At 42.0% G+C, this 25,135-nt stretch overlaps 1 protein-coding gene across 1 annotated transcript in view; it reads left to right on the top strand.

Moving 5' to 3' along the window:
• LOC128442514 (plakophilin-3) overlaps positions 1–25,135 on the top strand; it is a 41,446-nt gene that overhangs the window by 11,428 nt on the left and 4,883 nt on the right. Inside the window, exons 2-12 of the mRNA XM_053424998.1 lie at positions 616–704; positions 2,863–3,473; positions 3,659–3,782; positions 7,502–7,706; positions 7,861–8,020; positions 8,767–8,875; positions 11,532–11,696; positions 21,536–21,715; positions 21,881–22,034; positions 22,248–22,443; positions 22,881–22,968. Coding sequence (XP_053280973.1) covers positions 616–704; positions 2,863–3,473; positions 3,659–3,782; positions 7,502–7,706; positions 7,861–8,020; positions 8,767–8,875; positions 11,532–11,696; positions 21,536–21,715; positions 21,881–22,034; positions 22,248–22,443; positions 22,881–22,968 — 2,081 coding nt within the window. The remainder of the gene's footprint in view (positions 1–615; positions 705–2,862; positions 3,474–3,658; positions 3,783–7,501; positions 7,707–7,860; positions 8,021–8,766; positions 8,876–11,531; positions 11,697–21,535; positions 21,716–21,880; positions 22,035–22,247; positions 22,444–22,880; positions 22,969–25,135) is intronic.

Genomic DNA, 25,135 nt, shown 5'->3' with positions numbered 1-25,135 from the left:
GATTTGTAAAGGATGGACTGTGTGGGGCTCAGACAATGGCTGAGAAATGACGAGGTGAGCGATGTAACTGTTTTTTCCACGGTGTGAAGAAATGGGATGCAATCACAGATCTGTTTGTTCCACAGTGAGTCCTGATGGCGGCCACGTGTGAAGGTTAGATCCAGGGTGTTTGATGGGTGAGGGTGAGATCAGAGTCCTACTGGGGGAAGAGGGTAATGAACATGCCCACAGTAATAACTTCCTCATGAAACTTTCACACCTTGTTTCAGAAACTCAATGACCTAAAACTGTAGATACAAGGCACCAGTACACACACTGCCCACAGCTGATGAATAAATCACAAAATTCATAAGAAAAGTGTAGATGTGTGAGAGAGCGAGTGATAGAGAATAAAGACTCATTGTAGTAACTCATTTATCGGGGTCAACAAGCTGATCCACCAGAACAGTTCCCAGTGCAGGACTCTGATATATGAATCTTTCTTAGACTGTGTCAGCTTAACACCAGCTGCTGACAGTTTTTTTCCCGTTGAAGTCAATGATGCTGCCACTGTCTTCTTTAAACCCTGTAATGATCAAAACACTAATATTTTACCTTTCTTCTCTTTTTGTCTAGATTACAGCTTTCCTGAGACAAAGAGCTTAGCGCAGACCCTTGGTTTCAGTTCCAGATCCATGATACACACACCCAGACGCATCATGGCCGTGAGTACCACCGCTAGGAGCCGTACAGGACACATATAATGTCACTCTCACATGTACATATACTTTACACCTTTAAGGTAGAAACATATGCGAGTGACAATTTATGTATGTGAAAGGAGATGTATGTTTGTGAGAAGCCCAAAACATAATATGTCCAATATGGACCCATATAGCCATTTTCAGACATGACCTACGGAGGAACTTTCGGTGGAGGTCGCCTGTCACATTAACAACACAATGGGAAATCCTCGCTCAGCCGCGTTCTCATCACAGCTGAAATTCCTAGAGTGTGATGTAAGGGGTGGAGCAGCATCTGAGACAGCGAATGTATGAATTCTGCTTAGAGGTTCTTGGGTTGCAGCACATCAACACGGGCGATGGTCCTAATCACCATCTTGAAATATTTGTGGGTGTCCTCTTTGTGTATGGCACAGCTTTTTCATTCTGGGATATTTACTTTGCTTTTGTTTTTTGCATTTTTTTGCATCTGTCGCGTGTTACAAACGCCATCAACATCCCATCACTTGCGGTGAATCCTGTGGAGGATCTCCTGCTATTTTCTCACATCGACTCCTCCTCTGCTGACTTTATACTAGCAAACTGGCCAGAGAAAGTCTGTAGTATGTCGGGAGGCCCTCAGTCAGACGTTTAAGTTCACACATACAGCCCCTCCAGAGAAAGTCTGGAGGATCTCCAGAGGTCAGTTCATGTCTGAAAGCAGCTTATGTTACACCATAATACAGACTGGAAAACCTTTTAAAGAGCAATGTGGTTCAGATCAGTGCAAATATTTTGTCGGTTTCGGACAAGTTTATTGAAGCTTAAGTCAAAGAGATGGAGGAGGGGGAGCACAACAACTTAAACATTATCCAAAGCAAAAGTTCTTTTTTTTTTTTTTTTTTTATATACTGAGTGTATTTAGCAGGGCTCTGTGTGGAGGAAAAGTACAAGTTTAATGTGATTATTTTAAGTTGAGTTTAATCTTGCATTCCAAAGATACAGTACCATAGATTATATAGAAACATGGACGACGTGACTACTCGCAAAAGTGAAGCCCAAATATTCTGATAATCCCCTGGTGGATGGCTATCTTGTTGTTCATAAGCCCTGCTTGCTCCATGTTAGTGGGAGGGACCAAATTAAGAAAGTCAAAGTGCACATCAAATAAAGACATTTTTTGTCATTTAAGGAAATTTTTATTGAACTGATGTTTTCGTATTTCTGATCAGTTTGGTTTTTAATAGTCATTTCATGCAATGAAAACAAGGTGAATACTGATTAGCGATTGGTCAAGCATGTGTATTGGTTCCGACCTCAATACCGTGGCTCCATCCCATAATCAGTACTGCTCAGACAAATTATGTCATCGATACAAGCTGACATTGCCCATATCCAGGATATTTTGGCTTTATTTTCGTTCAGTGACAGGACATGAAAACATTTCATCAATCTTAATATACAGTCTATAGTACACCGGCAATCCGGATTGGAGATGGTACCTATCCAAACAGTCGATGTTCGGCTGTGATGGACTGTGGCAGAAATATTGCATTATAAAGTAATCAATTTCATCATTGTACAATACTGAGATTAGGTTCCTCACCAGGATCTCGAGTTTGAGCTTAATTTATTGGATAATTAACTGAATTTCTTCTTTTTATTTAATTTAACTGTTAAGTAATAGTTTGTTTAAATTTATTATAAACTACACACACACACAAAGGAAGGAAAACAGAAGCTGACCAAATTCAGAACAATGTAGAGACAGAAGACAAATGTAAACAGGACATTTCCCTGCTCCTGCTGCGTTTAACTCTCCAGTCTAACAATACAAAGGCATCAGTGAGCTTCCTGCAGTTTACAGTAAAGAGGCTTGAATTAATGAGAGCAGGAAGAGCCGCTGATTTCGGAAAATCTTACGCCTACATATGCTGCCCCTCACCTCAAGCACTGTATCTTACAAAAAAACAAGACACTAGTGAATTTGTATCCTTGTCTGTACTGTTAGAGCTTCTGTATAACGATACAATTTTACTAAACTGAGAAATTTTAAAATGATCTTTTTAATTTCAGAAATTTTGACAAAATTATAGTTATCTTTTTCTGCTGCAGTGTGTCTGCTGACCTTTGAATATATCCCCACACCCCCACCCTGCAGGTTCCCACAGGTCCCCTTCCCTCCTCTGGTTTCTCTTCTCGCTCTGCTATGGAGACAAGTTCCAGGTTGAGCCACAGAGGAAGCAGCATGGTACAGAGCAACTTCCAGACTGTGCAGGCACACAACAGAAGCAGGCGGTCCAAGTCAATGTGTCAGGCTGACCAGGAGAGGTTACCTCTTACTGTGGTGGTTCCTCCAGAGACCGCCTATTTTCCAGTCTCCGTGGATCCCCCACACAGCCGAAGCCTCAGTGGGATATTAGCCCAAGAAAGACGCAACTGGCCTGAGGAGCCGCCGCATCAGTCCTCCTACAAAGGCCCCTCCCATCGCACCATCAGCCGCATCACTAACCGGCAGCAGCACAACCAGCAACAGGGCTATGCCTTTGAGAGAGAGGGCTGGTTGGGGACTGGCAGGGGAGTCCCCATGGCAGGGGACGGCTGGGGAACACAGTGGCAGCAGCATGTGTCCCGGACCAACCATGTGACGGGTGCAGGGCAGTACCAAGCCCCCCTGAAACGGACTGCCTCGGTCCGCAGTGTGAGGAGCGTTGGGAAAGGAGTGGATGTCTTGGATGGAGTATCAATACACAGCAACGACCCCCTGGCAGAGTGAGACATGTTGACCATTCATTAACACAGCTAAGACAAATGGCCTGGTTTAATTTGTAGCTCAGTCAGATGATTTACAAATGAATTAATGTGTGTCATTGTGTTGATAGAATGTGACGCCATTATTGTGTGTGTGTGTGTGTGTGTGTGTGTGTGTGTGTGTGTGTGTGTGTGTGTGTGTGTAGGATACAGAGTCTGGACATGGCAACAGCTGTCAGATATCTGTCTGAATCAGACACGGCCCTGCAAATTCTGGGAGCTGCATACATACAGCACCAGTGCTACCATAGCAGCGATGCAAAGGACCAGGTAACGTTCTTGTACATGGTTGTTGGTTGCTAATTGCTGATTGTCCATATGTCTGCATTGTTTTGGTGAAATATTTATACAAGGCAAACTGACACAGACGGTAACTGAAACAGACAATCAGACACTGTTAATTAAAGAATATTAAAATGTCACAGGTTGTTACCTTGTCCTCAGTCATGTCCTCTTGTGTGATGTAGGACACCAGAGAGTCCACCAGACCTCGCATGTCTCTCATCTTCTGTCTCGTCCTCTCATTCACTGAGCTCAAGTTCCCACGCACACACACACACACACACACACACACACACACACACACACACACACACACACACACACACACACACACACACACACACACACACACACACACAGGGTACATCACACTGCAGTATGTATAGCACAGTCCCCAGAGGAACATCAAGAATGGTTTGTTTTATAAAGAAGATTGAGAAGCTCAAAATAAGAAACATGCAAGATCGTACTAGCTGTGTTTCAGTAGTTAGTGTGAGTATAAATGACAAATAGCAGGTTTTTTACAGTTGCGCTGGAGAGCCCACCTTATCAGACAACACTTCCCCCACCTTGGCCTCCAGCAACACAGGAAACTCAGAGGGAAACAGGCAGGGTGGGTCAGCAACATCCACCTCCCTCTTTTTTGCTTGTAGCTTTCTCTGCAAGTTTTTTTTGGTCAGCACTGCTTTTGGATGCACACAATCCAAGAGGAGAGCAGGTATTGTGCTTTTTCCCAGACAGTGAGGAAGTGAGGTGTGTATGCACAGATTGCAGAGGAAAAATGACATTGAAATTATCAAAACTTATATGACTATAGGAGGAAGAATTAACCGGAGAGAGGTTGTAAGTGTTTTTCTATGATATCCCCCCCACTTTTCCTCTTTATTTCTACCTCTCTCTGTACTGCAGCGGGTACATTGTAACCAAGAGTCAGTGTTAAATATACATACTCTATGTTTTGAATATAGTTTTATATTTAATGGGTCATTACTAATGTGTTTTTTATCTGAATGAGAGTATTACCTTGGAGGGTGTATCCAGACGATTACAGTAAGCATTGGAGCTTATGATCAAGTGGGAGGTCATTATATTGATCAGAAAATCATATGATGTTTTATAATAAGTGACATCAATCAATAACACATCTATCTTTGCATCCTATGACCTAAACCTTATATATATTGAAAAATTATTCAGGATCATACAGGATATAATGTATAATACTGTCTCTTTGGGCTGCAAGATTAAACTCAATTAAGAAAAGAATTACACCAATTACATCAAACTTGTAGTTTTCCTCCACACAGAGCCCTGTTGAAAAGCTCTTAGTACTCAGTATAAAACATAAAAACAAACCGACAACTTCTGCATTGGACAATGTTTAAGTTGTTCTGCTCTCCCTGCTTTTAACTAATGAACTTACAAAACCAAACCTACAAAATATTTGCACTGATCTGAACCACACTGTTCTTTAAAATGTTTTCCAGTCTGTATTATGGTGTAACATAAGCTGTTTAAGACATGCACTGAACTCTGGAGATCCTCCAGAAATGACATCATCATGACATCAGAACATTACATCATATAGTGTTGTAATGCATTGACTTTTGCAACCAATAAGATTAAAGACACAATCTCCCGATTATTTATGTTAACCAATCACACGGTGTAAATTACAGCACTATGGCGTTATTATGAAATAGAATTATTACAATATTAAATAGTTTGCTGATTGTGCTGTACACAGTGTATGTGCAGGGCAATAGTCACCCCACCACTGCTCCATGTATTATTAAAGAAGGTTTGCTGATTCCAATCTGCTTTGATTTTGTTTTTTCTGTATAGGCAGAGTTTTCATTTGATGATTTGTTCCATTAGTGAGAGAGGGGGATTCAAGGAGGGTGTAACTGAGGTGAAGTGAGTCTAACACTGCTCGGGGGAAATGTCAGTTTCTCAGTGCCTGATGTTGCCAGTGCAGAGTTGGAGGTAGGAATTCATCATGTGTAGGAGTTCCACACATGGTCAGAGAGAAGAGTGAAAGTAGATATATTCCAGTTTATTATGTCATGTGTATTTGTTAGTAAAAGTTTATTTTGTGAGTTGATGGTCTGAATTCCTATAATACTGTTGTCTGGCTGTAGTGATCGGCTGAGCAGAGAGTTGGTATCCCTGTGTGTTTTCTCAGTGAAGTGTAAAACTCTGCTGTGATACCAGCGCTGCTGCTTCATTTCTTCTTTTATCCAGAGGATGAACGACTTTCCCAGAAGCACGTTTGTGTTTTGTGTTAAGTGTGTGGAACGTGTCTAATGATGTAGTTGTTCTAGTTCAAGGTGAATTTGCTTCTTATATCTCATGTCAGAGAAAGGATAATACAGTTAGGATGATAATACATGTACCAGAACTAACCTATTTTTTAGACAGTTTGGGTAAATCCAGGAAAATGATCCAAAGGCGTGATTTATTTCATGTTGGACAGTTTCTTCTCTGTTGCTGGAATTGTTATTTCTTTTTTACCTCTGACTTCAAATATGTGTCATAAGGGGACAGTTTACTTAGTGACACTCTAGTTTGTACATTCTGTTGTAGAAGAGAATTGTGTTTATTTGTATATGTTTTTGTCTTGTTTTTGTCTTGTGTTGGTTTAAACTTTAGATTGATTGCATTTGTAAAGTTCCTTTTTTCTGCTATTGATTTTTTACTATTTGGGAAGTATATAATTATGCAATGACTGTCTACCATTTGCTAATTTATGTTAATTTCAATGAAGTATGCTGTCCGTGTGAAAAGCAACAAAGCGGGTTGTTCTGATGTGTTGAAACGAGGAGGGGCTGTAAAGGGCTCAGTATTTACAGTCAGTGATACAGGTGGATGGTCACAGATTATGATTGGGTGTGTTGTGGTTTCCCATGTATCTGTCAAAGTGTTACTAGTTCAGAAGAAATTTATCTGAGACGAGGTTTGGTGAAGGGGAGGCAAATATGAAAACAGGTTTCGCCAAATACAACACAATATTTCTATATACTGGTTTTATGTGCCAGTTAAATTCTTCTTCTATCACCTGATATACGACTGCAGACAAGTGTTTTAGTAATTGAATTTTAGGTGAAGATGCTTAAAAAAATTATTCCACTTTTTACAAAGTGTCGTAAAAAGCTGGTGTGACAAGCTATTGCCATTACAACAGCACCAATTCTCCTATGTAAATATTGTACACAGCTTTGTACACTATACACAGTTTTTCAAGCTAGGTTGATCCAAGCCTCTTAGAGGTGTTGAGCTTTGATCTTGGGTCAGTCAGAGGCAGATTGGGTGCAGTCATTCTGCTGCAGGACTCCTCGTTCCTCTCATCACTGTCGACTGCTCTTCATGGCTCGTCGTGCTGCAGAATGAATATGGGATCAGTCAGCTCCATGAAGGTTTTATGTGATGGAAGAAAATCCAAACATCTAAACTACCTTTGCATAGTAGTGCACTGAGTTTCCCCCAGTAAGAAAGACTTGGAGTAATTTAAATAGACAGAGTACATCATGCTCTGCACGCAATCCTTTATGTTTCGGTGAAAAAGAAGTCAACGATGGACGTGGGTTTGTGTGATAAGATCGTTTCAAGTAGCACAACCACTTCATCACACATGCACTCAAAGTATTCAATGTACTCTTTGGTTATTTACAGTATGTGGTGTGTGTTCCTGATCTGCTCTCTTAAAGGTGCGTGCGCTTTATGGCATTCCAGCTCTGGTTCAGCTTTTCACCAGCGACAACCAGGAAGTGCAGCGTTACACCACGGGCGCCACGCGGAACCTCATCTACGAGAACTCTGACAACAAGGTGGCCCTGATAGATGCCGGGGGTTTGACCCATCTCGTCAGCATCCTTCGCCAACCTGACAAGGAGCTTCAAAAGATCATCACAGGTAATAATGGTCTCCTGGTTTCAAACTGGTTCGAATGATATGATATTTGTTAATCAGTAATGCATCATATAATCCAGGTATTTGGTGGTGATTTACCTTTATCTAAAGTTTACCGTATATTTGAGTTTGTGTATAAAATGTGTCGTTGCTGCAGGCGTCCTGTGGAATCTGTCCTCCAGAGACAACCTGAAGCAAAAGCTGTCCAAAGAAGCTTTATCAGAGCTGATAGATACAGTGCTGATTCCTCTGTGCAGCAGTCTTCCACTGAGTCCATCTGAGAGAGACATCTTCTACAACACCACCGGCTTCCTCAGGTGACTCCATACGAGCTCAAACTTGGACGTGACAATGGCACTAGAGGAATACTCAGAGAAATATGTTGTTTTGATGCTCTGCAGTCTTGCATCTGTAAATGCAGGGAACGGTTTTTCTCTGGATTTGTTGCCTGGTCATTTTCCCTATATACACTAGGAAACAGGACAGAGGTGCAGGCTTTCCTCTCCATAGATTTGCATTTGAAGATACTTATACACACTGTGGTGTTCTGGATCATTTGAGGAGACTCTGACGTTACGATAGATACAGTAAAGTAGCCATGACTCTTTTCTGCTATTGCTGTGGAGCCAAAGTATTGAACGAGAGTTAATATAAGGGACAGGACCTGGTTCTTGCTTTTGGAAACCATCACCTGCCTGTTTCATTGAACCAAGTAACCATTATAAGTCGAAACACATGACTCAGCAGACTTTAAATCGTGCATGTCAATGTAAAATTTGGTCATGATCATATCAGAAACCTAATTCTTTGTTTCTTATGGAACTGAATTGACCTTGTAAGGTATGTTTGAGTCCTGAGGAGTTTCTTACCACAGATAAAATTACAACAAAGTGCAGAAATCTCATAAAGGTCCAACTTAAGTGATTCAAGAGAGATCAGAGATGCATTTTTGTCAGACAGCTTTACTGCATTCTGATTCTAGTCTGGATTTAAATTCCTCCATGTGTGTGTGTGTGTGTGTGTGTGTGTGTGTGTGTGTGTGTGTGTGTGTGTGTGTGTGTAGGAACTTGAGCTCAGTGAATGAGAGGACAAGACAGAAGATGAGAGACATGCGAGGTCTGGTGGACTCTCTGGTGTCCTACATCACACAAGAGGACATGACTGAGGATAAGGTAACCTGTTCTGTGACATTTTTATAATCTTTAATTAACGGTGACTGATTTAAATTTGATTAAGTTTGACTACTACAATATATTTGATATTTCTTGTAAATTACAAACATTTGTAATATCAACAGCCTTTGTCTTTAATACAGTGCTGTTACAACAGTTTGCACACATTATTGTGTTGAACATTTCATTTTAAATAGATAAAATTGCCATTTTTGTCCATCGATGTACACTCACTAACCAATAATGACAGAGTCAAATTGAGTTTAAAAAAATCTGTGCTGAAATCTCATATTAACAAACTTACTCAGACCTGGTGCTGTGGGACGGCTTTAGAATGGGTCGAGCCTCATTCAGGAAAATGCAAGCCGTGCATTTAGCAGCTCAGAGGTTGTCTTTCGGTGGGTGAGACTAAGGGCTCTTAAGTTAATGATCTAAACTCAGTGAGCAAGTGCATTTCTCACTGCACCAGAAAGTTCAAAGAGTTTTTTTTATCATTAAATAGTCAATGGTAATATTACCTGCTAGACTGGAATTTCACCGGATGTTTAACTTGGATAAGCCTTTAACGAACTGGCACATGACTGATTAACATGCAGCTTCTGTTAAACATCAACATGAACACCTCCTGCACCTGATTGAGCAAACATGTTGGAGGAGGTTCTCAGTGCTAAGACTGAAAGTTAATGGTGGCTGTTCTCATATTGTATCTAAACTCAAGATACAATAAATTTGAGTGAAGCAAATCATAGTCATGCTGTTGTCAGCATTTAGCCCTTCCCCTCCGTGTTTTGCTGACAGGACCACTTTCAAATCCTTTTACTTCAATTCCCATCGATTCTTAGTTTACGTGAGCTAAATCTGTGTGAACTGTTAACTAGCAGAGGGATCGCTCTCATTTGCTTTATGTCAGACACAGTTGCATAGTTTATGATGATTAGAGTACAAGCTTCTACCCAGATTTGGAGTTAACATGGTTCATTATTAAGTCAGTATAGTTAGTTAGTTAACGTACACTACCGTTCAAAAGTTTGGGGTCACCCAGAAAATTTCGTGTTTTCCATGAAAAGTCACACTTTTATTTATCGAATGAGTTGGAAAATGAATAGAAAATATAGTCAAAACATTGACAAGGTTAGAAATAATGATTTTTATTTGAAATATTAATTCTGTTCTTCAAACTTCTCTTTCGTCAAAGAATGCTCCATTTGCAGCAAGTACAGCATTGCAGACCTTTGGCATTCTAGCTGTTAATTTGTTGAGGTAATCTGTAGAAATTCACCCCACGCTTCCTGAAGCACCTCCCACAAGTTGGTTCGGCTTGATGGGCACTTCTTGCGTACCATATGGTCAAGCTGCTCCCACAACAGCTCAATGGGTTGAGATCTGGTTACTGCGCTGGCCACTCCATTACAGACAGCATACCAGCTGCCTGCTTCTTCCCTAAATAGTTCTTGCATCATTTGGAGGTGTGCTTTGGGTCATTGTCCTGTTGTTGGAGGAAATTGGCTCCAATCAAGCGCTGTCCACAGGGTATGGCATGGTGTTCCAAATGGAGTGATAGCATTCCTTATTTAAAATCCCTTTTACCTTGTACAAATCTCCCACTTTACCAGCACCAAAGCAGCCACAGACCATCACATGACCTCCACCATGCTTGACAGATGGCGTCAGGCACTCTTCCAGAATCTTTTCACCTGTTCTGCGTCTCACAAATGTTCTTTTGTGTGATCCAAACACCTCAAACTTTGATTCTTCTGTCCATAACACTTTTTTCCAATCTTCCTCTGTCCAATGTCTGTGTTCTTTTGCCCATATCAATCTTTTTATTTTTATTGGCCAGTCTCAGATATGGCTTTTTCTTTGCCACTCTGCCTAGAAGGCCAGCATCCCAGAGTCGCCTCTTCACTGTAGACGTTGACACTGGCGTTTTGCGGGTACCATTTAAAGAAGCTGCCAGTTGAAGACCTTTGAGGAGTCTATTTCTCAAACTAGAGACTCTAATATACTTGTCTTCTTGCTGAGTTCTGCACCGGGGCCTCCCACTTCTCTTTCTACTCTGGTTAGAGACCGTTTGTGCTGTTCTCTGAAGGGAGTAGTACACACCGTTGCAGGAAATTATCAGTTTCTTCGCAATTTCTCGCATGGAATAGCCTTCATTTCTAAGAACAAGAATAGACTGGCGAGTTTCACATGAAAGTTCTCTTTTTCTTGCCATTTTGAGAGTATAATGGAACCCACAAATGTGATGTTCCAGATACTCAACTAGCTCAAAGGAACGCCAGTTTCATAGGTTCTCTCACCAGCTAAATAGTTTTCAGCTGTGCTTACATAATTGCACCAGGGTTTTCAAAGGTTTTCTAATCATCCAATAGTCTTCTAAGGTGATTAGCAAACACAATGTACCATTATAACACTGGAGTGGTAGTTGCTGGAAATGGGCTTCTATACACCTATGTAGACATTTCATTAAAAATCAGATGTTTCCACCTAGAATAGTCATTTACCACATTAACAATGTATAGAGTGCATTTCTGATTAATTTAATGTTATCTTCATTGAAAAAAACAGTGCTTTTCTTTGAAAAATAAGGAAATTTCTAAGTGACCCCAAACTTTTGAACGGTAGTGTACATTTGCCTCCACTCTTTTCTGTCCAGGGTTTGGAGAATTCCCTGTGTGTGATGAGGAATCTGTCCTACCAGCTCTACACGGAGCTTCCTTCATCAGTGCGACTCCGCCTGGAGGGCCAATCGAGAGCTTCTGCCTCCCGGGACATTGACACCATTGGTTGCTTTACTATGTACAACAAAAAAAACTCACAGGTAAAATTCATCACACTAATAAAATCACACTCCTGTCTCCAATTATCAAAACATCTGCCCCTTTACTGCAAAACAACAAATCTGTTTAGTTCTTCTTGGCTTTGGCCAGAGGATAAACAATAATAATGAGTGAGCTTGTCCAGTTCGTCTGCAATGGCTCCACCTGTCACATCCCTCTAGCTGATGCTGCTGTGCTCTTATTCACTCACTTTGCTGTGTGTTAGCCAGATAACCACTCTTGCATAGTCTCAATTTTTTTTCTATCCACTTATACATCTCAATGGAGGCCCTAGATACTGAAAACACAGTAAATTCAGCTATTTCTTCACCATAGTAATTTTTTCTGCTTATTCCACAACCACTATTGTGTTTGGGGATTTTTAAAGACAACATCAACACTATCCATCCAGTTTGTGTCCTGCTCTGGGTTGCATTCTCAGTTATACAATACAATCATTGTTTACATGTCAGGGGGCAAGTCAGTTTGCCACTGTGACCTGAATGTATCAGGTATACAACCACCGGTCTTAAATTATATAAGCCATGTACCTTAGCTGCACTGTCACAATAAAATATATTTATTCTTTTTCAACAGCAAGTGTACTGTGCTGGAGTCATTTCTGTGATATTAATAAAGTGATATTTCAAAATATGTCACCAAACGAGCCTGTAAAAGTTAAGCTTGAAGTCATGCTACTGACAGAGCAGCTCAGTCCCCTCTTAGGTATCTCAACATTAGTCAGATAATAAATGGCCCAGTAGATAGAAACCTTAGAAGTGGCCTCAGGTCCACGTGGAGTTTGCAATACAATTTACAGAAGCTGCAGATCAGATTACACATCTCAATAGCAAGCAATGGAGGCTAATGGAGAGTCAACATCAGGCTCCATGTTACACGTATGTTCTCATTATCACCCCTAGAGTGAAGAAAAGTACACACGTGTTTTTTATATGTGATAGACCATTGCTGAGAGGAGATTATTAGCCAGGTTACATGAAGGAGGGACAGGGAGGACAATCCTGCTTCACTGAGGCCTCAATGTGGTGCTGCTCTGTTCCTCTGTTTGTGCATCTGTTCAACACTAAAGTCTAGAGGGAAATTTATGTTTCTGATGAGTCCTGACTGGACTACATGAGAAACTCCTGTGGAAGGGTCTCCAAAGGATACCTAATGTTTCTGGTTGGAATTTGGTCCTTGACAAAAGGTCTTGAAAACAAATGGCCACATTGACTGTGCATTTAAACCCCTCCCCCTGAACAGTGATTGTCCTAACAGGGTTTTACGAGGGTAACTAGGCACCACAGGTCCCATACTTACAGCAATGTGAGCTTATGAGCAAAACGTGGTTGAATCCAATAGTCTCAACAGATTTATATTACCAGGACTATCTTTACACAGCGATATAATAACAACCCTGTTTGTTTATTCCCATTCCTACCATGGGATGCTGCCTTTTTGCCTCGTATGCGTAGCTTTAGCAATTAGTACAATCTGTTTAAAGTTTAAAGTTTCAAGAGTTAATTGTCATATGCACAACAATTACATTTAGCAGTCGCTGGCAATAAAGTGCTTGGGTCACAGGCTCACTTCAAGCACTGCAGGGAATATTAAAAGCAAAAAATATATAGAATAAAATAAAAATATAATAGAATATCAAAATAAATGTTCAATTAAAATAAATGAAATAGGGGGCGCCCTTAGCTCGGTTGGTAGGGCGTCCCCCCCATGGGCCTCGGCCAGCAGCGGACCCGGGTTCGATTCCAGCCCGCGGTCGTTCTCTGCATGTCACTCCCCTCTCTGCCCCATTTCAACTCTGTCTCTAAAACTATCAATAAAGCATAAAAATGCCAAAAAATAATCTTAAAAAAAAAAAAAAAAAAAAAAAATAAATGAAATATATATATATACAGTGCCTTGCATAAGTATTCACCCCCCTTGGACTTTTTCCCATTATGTACTGTTACTAACTGGAATTCAAATAGACTTAAATAAACTTTTTCCCGTTTGATCAACAAAACATGCATAGTACTTTGGAGGTGCAAAATAAATTTTATTGTGACACAAACAATAATGAGAACAAAAAAGTTGACATCTGTTGGGTGCATAAGTATTCACCCCCCTGTGTCAATACTTGGTAGAACCCCCTTTCGCTGCAATTACAGCTGCAAGTCTTTTGGGGTATGTCTCTACCAGCTTTGCACATCTAGAGATGGAAAGGTTTGTCCATTCTTCTTGGCAAAAAAGATGAAGCTCAGTCAGATTGGATGGAGACCGTCTGTGAACCGCAATCTTCAAGTCTTGCCATAGATTCTCTATTGGATTGAGGTCTGGGCTTTGACTGGGCCATTTTAAGACATTAACATTCTTTAATCCAAACCATTCCTTTGTAGCTCTGGCTGTATGTTTAGGGTCATTGTCCTGCTGGAAGATGAACCTCCGCCCCAGTCTCAAGTCTTTTGCAGACTGCATCAGATTTTCTTCAAGGATTTCCCTGTATTTGGCTCCATCCATCTTTCCCTCTATTCTGACCAGTTTCCCTGTACCTGCTGAAGAGAAGCATCCCCACAGCATGATGCTACCACCACCATGTTTCACTGTTGGGATGGTGTGCTCAGGGTGATGGGCAGTGTTGGGTTTTCGCCACACATAGCGTTTTTTGCATTGAGGCCAAAAAGTTCAATTTTGGTCTCATCTGACCAGAGCACCTTCTTCCACATGTTTGCTGTGTCTCCCACATGGCTTCTGGCAAACTCCAAACGGGATTTTTTATGGATCCCTTTCAACAATGGCTTTCTTCTTGCCACTCTTCCATAAAGGCCAGATTTGTGGAGTAGACGACTAATAGTTGTCCTGTGGACAGATTCTCCCACCTCAGCTGTGGATCTCTGCAACTCCTCCAGAGTAACCATGGGCCTCCTGGTTGCTTCTCTGATTAATTTTCTCCTTGTCCGACTCTTCAGTTTGGGTGGACGGCCTCCTCTTGGTAGGTTTGCGGTTGTGCCATATTCTTTCCATTTTCTTATGATGGATTTTATGGTGCTCAGAGAGATGTTCAAAGCTCTGGATATTTTTTTATAACCTAACCCTGCTTCATATTTCTCCACAACTTTATCCCTGACCTGTTTGGTGAGCTCCTTGGTCTTCATGATGCTGTTTGTTCAGTAATGATCTCCAACAAACTCTGAGTCCGTCACAGAACAGGTGTATTTATACTGAGATTAAATTGCAGACAGGTGGACCCTATTTACTAATTATGTGACTTGCAAATGTGACTTGTGAATGCAATTGGTCGCACCAGATCTTTGTTAGGGGTTTCACAGTAAAGGGGGTGAATACATATGCACTCAACACTTTTCAGATTTTTATTTGTAAATAATTGTGAAATCCATGTAATATTTCCCCCCACTTCCAAATGATGCACTATTTTGTGTTGGTCCATTACATAAACTCACGATGAAATAAATTTTAATCTGTGGTTATACCATGACAAAATGTAGAAAAGTCCAAAGGGGGTGAATACTTATGCAAGGCACTGTACACCTAAAGAAAAAAACAATAATGCAAATATGCCAAGGTGCAGAGTTAGTGGAATTATGGCAAATTGGTGGAGTTTAAAAGTCTTCTCGCCCGGATGCTCTGGTACCGTCGGCCAGACGGCAGCAGGCAAAACAGTTTATGGCTGGGCTGATAGGGGTCTTTAATTATCCGGTCGGTCCTCTTCCTACACCTCTGGGTGTAGAGGTCCTCCATGGATGGTAGCGCCGTCCTGGTGATGTGTTGAGCAGACTTCACCACCCTCTGTAGAGCCTTACGGCTCAGGGCGGTGCAGCGGCCATACCAGGCGGTGATGTAGCCTGTCAGGATGCTCTCTATGGTGCACCTTTAGAAATTGCAGAGAATCCTGTCATCCATGTGGGTCCAGGTCAGGTCATCACTGATGTGGACTCTTAGGACCCTGAAGCTGCTGACTCGCTCCACCGTAGTCCCGTTGATGAAGAGGGGTTCTACTCCTTTTCTCTTCCTGTAGTCCACGATCAGCTCCTTAGTTTCGCTGACGTTGAGATGGAGGTTGAGGTCAGGGCTCTGACCTCCTCTCTGTAGGCCTTCTCATCGTCGCCGGTGATCAGGCCTATGACAGTCGTGTCATCAGCAAACTTGACGATGGTGTTGGAGCTGTGGGTGGCTACGCAGCCATGCGTGAACAGGGAGTACAGGAGAGGACTGATCATGCAGCCCTGGGGGGCACCGGTGTTGATAGTCAGGGTGGAGGATGTGGTGCTGCTTATCCGCACCGCCTGTGGTCTGCCCGTCAGAAAGTTCAGTATCCTCTCACGGAGGGCGATGTTGAGCCCAAGGTCTCTGAGCTTGGTGACGAGCTTCAGGAGCACGATGGTGTTGAATGCTGAACTGTAGTCGATGAACAGCATTCTCACATGTACAGTGCCTTGCATAAGTATTCACCCCCCTTGGACTTTTTCCCATTATGTACTGTTACTAACTGGAATTCAAATAGACTTAAATAAACTTTTTCCCGTTTGATCAACAAAACATGCATAGTACTTTGGAGGTGCAAAATAAATTTTATTGTGACACAAACAATAATGAGAACAAAAAAGTTGACATCTGTTGGGTGCATAAGTATTCACCCCCCTGTGTCAATACTTGGTAGAACCCCCTTTCGCTGCAATTACAGCTGCAAGTCTTTTGGGGTATGTCTCTACCAGCTTTGCACATCTAGAGATGGAAAGGTTTGTCCATTCTTCTTGGCAAAAAAGATGAAGCTCAGTCAGATTGGATGGAGACCGTCTGTGAACCGCAATCTTCAAGTCTTGCCATAGATTCTCTATTGGATTGAGGTCTGGGCTTTGACTGGGCCATTTTAAGACATTAACATTCTTTAATCCAAACCATTTCTTTGTAGCTCTGGCTGTATGTTTAGGGTCATTGTCCTGCTGGAAGATGAACCTCCGCCCCAGTCTCAAGTCTTTTGCAGACTGCATCAGATTTTCTTCAAGGATTTCCCTGTATTTGGCTCCATCCATCTTTCCCTCTATTCTGACCAGTTTCCCTGTACCTGCTGAAGAGAAGCATCCCCACAGCATGATGCTACCACCACCATGTTTCACTGTTGGGATGGTGTGCTCAGGGTGATGGGCAGCGTTGGGTTTTCGCCACACATAGCGTTTTGCATTGAGGCCAAAAAGTTCAATTTTGGTCTCATCTGACCAGAGCACCTTCTTCCACATGTTTGCTGTGTCTCCCACATGGCTTCTGGCAAACTCCAAACGGGATTTTTTATGGATCCCTTTCAACAATGGCTTTCTTCTTGCCACTCTTCCATAAAGGCCAGATTGGTGGAGTAGACGACTAATAGTTGTCCTGTGGACAGATTCTCCCACCTCAGCTGTGGATCTCTGCAACTCCTCCAGAGTAACCATGGGCCTCCTGGTTGCTTCTCTGATTAATTTTCTCCTTGTCCGACTCTTCAGTTTGGGTGGACGGCCTCCTCTTGGTAGGTTTGCGGTTGTGCCATATTCTTTCCATTTTCTTATGATGGATTTTATGGTGCTCAGAGAGATATTCAAAGCTCTGGATATTTTTTTATAACCTAACCCTGCTTCATATTTCTCCACAACTTTATCCCTGACCTGTTTGGTGAGCTCCTTGGTCTTCATGATGCTGTTTATTCAGTAATGATCTCCAACAAACTCTGAGTCCGTCACAGAGCAGGTGTATTTATACTGAGATTAAATTGCAGACAGGTGGACCCTATTTACTAATTATGTGACTTGCAAATGTGACTTGTGAATGCAATTGGTCGCACCAGATCTTTGTTAGGGGTTTCACAGTAAAGGGGGTGAATACATATGCACTCAACACTTTTCAGATTTTTATTTGTAAATAATTGTGAAATCCATGTAATATTTCCCCCCACTTCCAAATGATGCACTATTTTGTGTTGGTCCATTACATAAACTCACGATGAAATAAATTTTAATCTGTGGTTATACCATGACAAAATGTAGAAAAGTCCAAAGGGGGTGAATACTTATGCAAGGCACTGTATGTCCCTCTGGTCCAGGTGGGAGAGAGCAGTGTGAAGGGTGAGGGAGATGGCTTCTGCAGTCAACATATCTGGCCTGTAGGCAAACTGAAGAGGGTCCAGAGAGTCAGGGAGGGAGGAGGTGATGAAGGGTTTGACTAACCGCTCAAAACATTTGATGGTAGAGGTGAGTGCTACTGGGTGGTAGTCTTTCAGGCAGAGGTTTTTTGTTTTCTTGGGAACAGGGACAATGATGGTCTCCTTGAAACATGCAGGGACTACAGACTGGCGCAGTGACAGGTTGAAGATGTCTGCCAACACATCTGCCAGCTGATCTGCATTCACCTTGAGAGCTCGGCCAGGGATGCCATCAGGTCCTGGTGGCTTGCGTGGGTTAATCCGGTTAAGAGATCTCCACACGTCTGCCCTAGATATGACGGGGGGGGGGGGTCCTCCTGGGCCTCTTCGATCTCCACAGCCGAGGAGCTACTCTCAAAGCGTGCATAAAAGGTGTTCAGATCTTCTGGGAGAGATGCAGACACTACATCAGCACTGCTGGTCTTTGCTTTGTAGTCTGAGATGGTTTTGAATCCAGCCCACATGTTCCTTGTGTTGGAGCCCTTGTAGTAGGACTCCACTTTGTCCCTGTGGAATATCTTGGCACTGCTAGTAGCACTCCTGAGCGCGTACTTGGACTTCCTGTACTCCTCGAGATCACCTTAGATGAAGGCATCAGTCCGTGCTTTGAGTGTGGCATGGACTTATGTACAGGTGGGACTTTAATAACATGCTCCATCCCCCAATTGTTCTGACCTCATCAGCGCAAGATACAGGGGTCATTTAAGGCTAGTGAGACAAGGAGACACATTATCTATCTTTAACGGTTGAACAAGCATTTATTGCCATTCAGAAGAGAAGGTGATGGTAAATATTTTAAGTCGTTTGGCGTTTCAGACCCCTCTGTGATGTAATCAGGACTAGAAAGGGGTGAAGCACGATGTTGAATAGGATCCCCCCCAGGTTCTAGAATCTAGACTCTGGTGATGGTTGAGGATCCTGATAGGGTGAGGATGACTCTGCTGAAGACTGGAGGAGATTTGGGTAGAGGCATGTTACAGCGGATCGATTAAATGACGGCTGACTGCCAAAGAGAGGAGAAGAGAGTCTATTGGTGTTGTTGTGCAATAGTAGTAGTAGATTTGACGTTGGCTAATTATTAATAATCATGAGAAATGATTATTAAAGTAGAAATTATTTGTTAAAAATAATTAAAAATTATAAAGCTAGTAATTAAGAATAGTAAAATAATTAATTAGAAATGATACGGTTATCAATTAATAATGGTTAAATAATTAATGAAAACAATAAAATTATCAATTAAGAATGAAACAATCTGTAATTAATGCTTATCGTAGCGGGGCACCACCCTGGTTACAGGGACCAACTAGTCAAACTATAGTTATCAGTCTCAAGTGATAAATGTTATATTAATAATCTCAATATTTAATATTAATGATTATATAATAAACAATGAAGGGTTTTAAGTTCGAGCACAGGCTATAGTAATCCAGCTGTATTCACATACACATGTACAAATAATCACAGAAATACAAATACTTTAATTACAAAAGTATTTATTCAAAAGGGGAAATAAAGTTAATGTTATTTCAATGATTCTTCATTTAACAAACCCCAATATTTCAAAGAAGGCAACAGCAGCAGCAGCACTTATCACAATGGTCACACATGTAATACTGAGTATCTACTGGTGTGTGTGTGTGGTCGTGTGTGTCTGCCTGTCTGTGTCTCTATGTGTGTGTGTGTGGGTGTGTGTGTCTAAAGAAAAAAGGGAGTGGCTATGGCGTAATGACGAGATCACGTAGTGACGTAGTCTGGCCAGGATCAAGATGTTACGTTCACGTACTTTCAAGATGGAGGTTTATGACCCCGGTGATGACATGAGGTCGAAGACAAGATGGCGGTCGGTCGCCTGTTACACAAAGGAACTTTAGACAAAGAGATTTCTTATCTCCTGGTTCTGGCGCCGAATGGCGTCGAGATGTATTAAGGCTCTTTAAATCTAGAATTTTCTATGCCACATGAAATATGTAAGTGTAGGTCGGGACGTGTGTAAAAAGGGATTTAGGAGAAAAGAGAGAGAGAGAAAGAGAGAGAGAGACATCAAAAACATCGTCTGAGACCAGCTACAGTGACGTCACCACTCAGTACACAAATTAGAGTTGTGCACCGATCTTTTAACAGGTTAAGTCTCTGCAAACTTAGTCGGACGATAACAGTGCTGCCGGAGGCTCTCTGTCACGGCGCGAGGCACTTTAAAACATTCGACAATGTAAACAAGGAACCGGAAGTGACGCATCGTTCCCTCATGTTACATGGCTTAAAAACAGATCAGCGATCTACAAACAAACATACAATCCAATAAATGACACGCTAAGTATTTAAACTAGTCTCTGCCCAGACAATAAAGCCTCTTACTGTGACCTCCGTGGCGCGGATTTTCCGGAAGTCCAGTGAATCTCGTGTTGTGTTCCTCGGGGTACATGCGGTCAGCGAATCCCCGGAATTAGGTGAAGAAGTCATGCCTTGAGCTGGATAGCTCTGGTTCATCTGTTGCAGGGGCTTCGTGCTGGGACCGGATATGGAGCGAATTCGTCTTGCTCGTGGAACGGAATTCGGCCTTGTCTCTTCTGCGACAGAATGATGCTTTGTCCTGCAGGGATTAACAGCTGTGTCGCAGCTGTGGGGATCGTGAAAAGAAAAGTCTGTGATGCTCGGCCGGCGAGCGAGTTCCTGTGCGCGGCCTCTTCAAGTTAAAATAACAAAAAGTCCTATCAAAATAAAACGTCGACTGAATAAAGAAATAAAAGAAAATGGAAATAAAACAAACGTCTGTAATTGCTCCCTAAAATTACCTCCGGATCAATTAACTGGAAAGGTCAGCTCTATCTTCAGGGAATCGGGAATGGGCAGCGATTATTGATGAGCAGCCCCTCTTATTAACCTGTGGAGGCCCAGCCTCCTTGAGGTGTGGTCATGGGATGATGCTGGCTTTAAGCCAATTGAGTTTCAGAGGTCAGATCAGAGTGGGAACGGCCAGGAGCAGAGCAGGGGTTTCTGGGAAAACCCCAGGGATGAAGTTACCACCAGAGGAGATGCTATCTCCATGCTTGATCTTAGCTGGAAACTTTAGAGCTGGTTTCATCTTGGCTCACAGGCCTTACTTTTACGACTCATTGTGTGGATCCCACCACATGGCCAGTTCAGCAGGGACTCTTGCCCAACAGTGTTTTGGTGGCTGTTGCTGGCTTATACTGAAACCCGAATTGCCCCTCATAGAAAAAAGTGCTGCCCATAGATGCACTGTATGAATGTGTGTTTGACTGGGTGGATGGCAAAAAACTGTGTCGTAAAGATAAAAAAAACTCTCTATAAATACAGACCATTTACCTTTCACAACTGGCTCTGCTAGTCAAAGTTTTTATTTTAGCTGACAGCCTCTATTTTCCCTTAGGCAGTAATGTCTGATAACTCCATGGTGTTGTTTGTTTCTGAGCTGCTATGCTTGTCCAGGCTGTGTGTGTCCATTCTGATGTGGGTGCCTTATAAATATTCTACCCTTCCTTTGCCTTTTCTTAAAAGCAGAGGTTGTACACATGCACAAGGCCCATAATATTACGCAAGAGAAAAACTTTCATCATAAAACCTGCTTGAGACTGTATTCTACTGTACATTAAATTAACAATATTATTTTCCTTTTTCTTCTCTCCACTGCAGCGTAACCAGAACCTGACCATACTGTCGGAGGTATCCCGACAACCTAAAGGGTCTGAGTGGCTGTGGCACCCAAAGGTGGTGGAGATGTACAAGGGTGTTCTACAAAACAGGGACATCAGCTCCACCAGCCGTGAGGCTGCCATAGGAGCCCTGCAAAATATCACCACAGGAGAGGCCTGGGTAGGCCCTTAACTATCACAGAAACTAAGCTTGTACTGTATATTCATGTAAAATGAAGTCATTTATTGTTGCTTTGAAATTGGATCCTTCAAGAGCAGATAGAGCACAAAATGATGAGAAGAGAATCTCACTCAGGCTGATGTTATGTGTGTCCCTCTCTGCCAGTGGTCATCAGTGCTGAGTGGTGTGGTGATGGAGCAGGAGAGGATGTTGCCCATCCTGCTGGATCTGTTAGACACCAACAGTGAGATGGAGCTGAGACCTTTGACTGGCCTGCTGAAAAATCTGGCCGGACACTCAGCGAACAAAGACCACATGGGTAAGACACTATCAAAATCATTCAAGGTCTTCCTCTTCCTGTCATGCATAAAATCTAAAACGTTAATCTTACAACAAAAAAGTCAGATCCCTAACCCAGTCATTTTTAGAAACTCCTTTGGCAGCAGTTACAGCTTTGTAAAGTAAACGTTTTCAGGGTTTTCAATTGTGAAAAAATGCTCGGACAACCACCATTTCCTCTTTGTCCTTGCAGCTAAGAACATGGTGAATGCTCTTGTGTCCAAGCTGCCATGTGATGGTCTACAGAAAACCCCGTCCAGCGAGGTGGTGTCCAATTTGTGTGCAGCACTCAATCACCTGGTCACCTGCAGTTCTATAGCAGCACGAGACATCTCCTACTTCAACGGCCTTCCCAAACTGGTGGGCATTAAGAGCTTCCATGATAACAGGTAGGACTCACTTCCACTACAATGTGAAAACTATCAGTATCGTACAGTGAGAAAAAAGTACTGGTGCTTCAGAAAAGTACCAAATATAAGCTCCCAAATAATATCATAAAACTGTTTAATTTAATAAACTTTTCCAGGCTCCGTATAATTGGTCAAGATTTTTTAGGTTCAACAATCCTTCTGATACACCAGAGCTTCGACCTCCCAGTTTCCTGTTTACTTTACATATTCTGGAGTTGTTATTCCCCATTGGCCAGTGGCCAGACCACAATATAACCTACAGCCAATTATCTGCTCCTTTTTAGTGTTTATCAGTGAGTCGTCGTCGCCCCCCCCCCCCCCCCCCCCCCCCCCGCCCCCGCCCCCGCTTATGCTCTGGAATTTCCTCCTTGTTAATCCTCCATGTTTTCCCTGTTTCTCACTGTGTCTTGGTTTAGCCCTGGGAGTATTAAAACTGCCAAAGCGGCCTCAACTGTGCTCTACAATATGTTCCAGTACAACAAGCTGCACAAAGACTACAAACAGGTGAGAACCACAGCTGCTGATAACAAAAAACATTCAAATGTTGAACACAAACTGTAGCTGCAACCATGGTTCCTTTTTTAAAGAGCTGGCTAAGCAGCAAAACCGAACAAATCTTGGTTCAGGACAAAAGAGTGCAGGTTCAACAAAGTGCTGCTCGCTCACCAAGACATCGGACAATAGAATTACATTATATGTAAACTTTTTTTCCCATTTGAATAAAGCATTAGATATATAAACATCAGCTAGGATGTGGAAGTAGGAGTCCGTGTCATAGCTCAGACGTTTGTAACATGAAGAGTTTTAAATCTTGAGAATCTGCCCGAGAATTTAAGCATATTCACTTGTTAACTTGGAAGCGTTGTACAACAGAGTAAGTTAAGTAAAAAGTACTCTGAGTGAAGGCTGTTTTCTCCCTCAGTGAGTCTGGTTCCTCACACCATTATGAAGAGTCACTATGAGGCCTTCAGATTTCAGAGTCAGCCAAAACCTCATGAAGTGTTTGCAGAGAACTGAACAACACTGGTACTGTCATGTGACCTGACAGTCAACTTACTGAGTGGTTCAGGGTTACTTAAGTTGAAACCAGTTGGAAGTCACATCACTAAAGTCTCCATTCAAATTGTTGCGCCCTTGGTTTTGTAAGACAGGCTTCCAAGACATTAACTTCCCCCATTATGTCCAGACAAGGGTCCTGTTTTCTTGCACAGCTGGTATTGTTTCTGACTCACTTTCAAGTCTCAGTTATTTATGTTCTCCTTCTGGTCCATGGCACTTTGGCAGCGACTCACTCACTGACAGAGACAATTCAGTGAATGTGTTAGATAACGTTTCTACATCGTGCTCATACAAAATAAAGTTAGATAAAAACATTTGAATTTTTTGAGACAAGCAAATGTTTTACTTCTGAGAGCATTTCCAAGTTTCGTATTCCATTACTTTTCCTGATGTTTTAGGTTTTGTGATCATATCGTTAAGCAGTGGCGGCTGGTGATAACATTTATTGGGTGGGGACACAGAGCATTGTGTGTGTGTGTGTGTGTGAACTGAAGCCAGACTCATTAAAAACAACCCAACTCACAATATGACAGTCCTGTAGCCTGCATCGAAAATGTAGCCTCATTGTGACTGTGGGAACTTTCATGGCATTTGCATTTCTCGGAGAGATGTTTTAGGTCACGCAAAACATCAAACCGCTGAAGCAGTAAAAGTCATTACTTACACCATCCAGTTAATCATCTGTGTTTCTCATAACAGGAGTGGCAGAAGGTGTAAGCTCGTCCTCATCACTTGCTGCTGAATCTGTAAATCAGGTCGGCCCAGACCAAGCTCCTTTATCCTCTTTGTTTCTTGTTGGGGTGTTTTTGTAAACAAATCACTGTATTTATTGCATTTCCATTTGAAGTAGCAACATGTTTGCCGGTCAGCACTGTTGTGGAATTCAAGTTATTTTGTGATATTGATTTAACGGAATATCAAATATTGAATTCTGTTAAGTTGTTAATTTTTATTTATTTAATTCTTACTCATTGACGCCCCTACTCATCCCCCAAAGATGTATTATTTTCTGTTTGTGCTCTGAGACAATAAAATCTCAGCCAAGTGTCATGAACAGATTTAAGAGGCAGAACTAAAAATAACATGTCCCTGTTAATATGGTGTTTTATGTTGCTACGTTTGAATGAAGGCATGAGCAGGACTTGAAAATTGCAAGCAGAATGTGTGGGTGTTGGCTGACATTGTGCTCTGAGCCTTTATCTCCACCAGATGTTTTTCTGGTTTATGTTTGCACACATCTGTTTTTTATCCCACTAGACCTCCATTTCTCTCTTGCAATTGGTACCATCCCTCCCTCCTTCACTTTACTCTTCTATCCATGCCTTATCCAGGGATACTTGGCTCTGCAAACACAAAATACCTTCTCTGTAGCAGACTGTCAATACATATAGAGTTACCAAAGTTCTGATGTGCTTTGGGGTTGCTCTCACTCTGCAAAGACACACATTAGATAATCAGTGGTGAAGAAGTTTTACTTTTGCTTCTTACTTTTTTCTTATTTACTCAACAGTACTATATCTATATAGTGAGTATAGTGACATTTTAATGCTGTAAGAGACAGGAGACAGAATACTTGAAGAAATTGAGATGTTGCTTCATGATGCATAAGTCA

This window comes from Pleuronectes platessa, chromosome 1 (genome assembly GCF_947347685.1).
Source record: "Pleuronectes platessa chromosome 1, fPlePla1.1, whole genome shotgun sequence".
In the NCBI taxonomy this organism is placed as follows: Eukaryota; Metazoa; Chordata; class Actinopteri; order Pleuronectiformes; family Pleuronectidae; genus Pleuronectes; species Pleuronectes platessa.
This window is presented reverse-complemented; position numbering and strand designations above follow the sequence as displayed.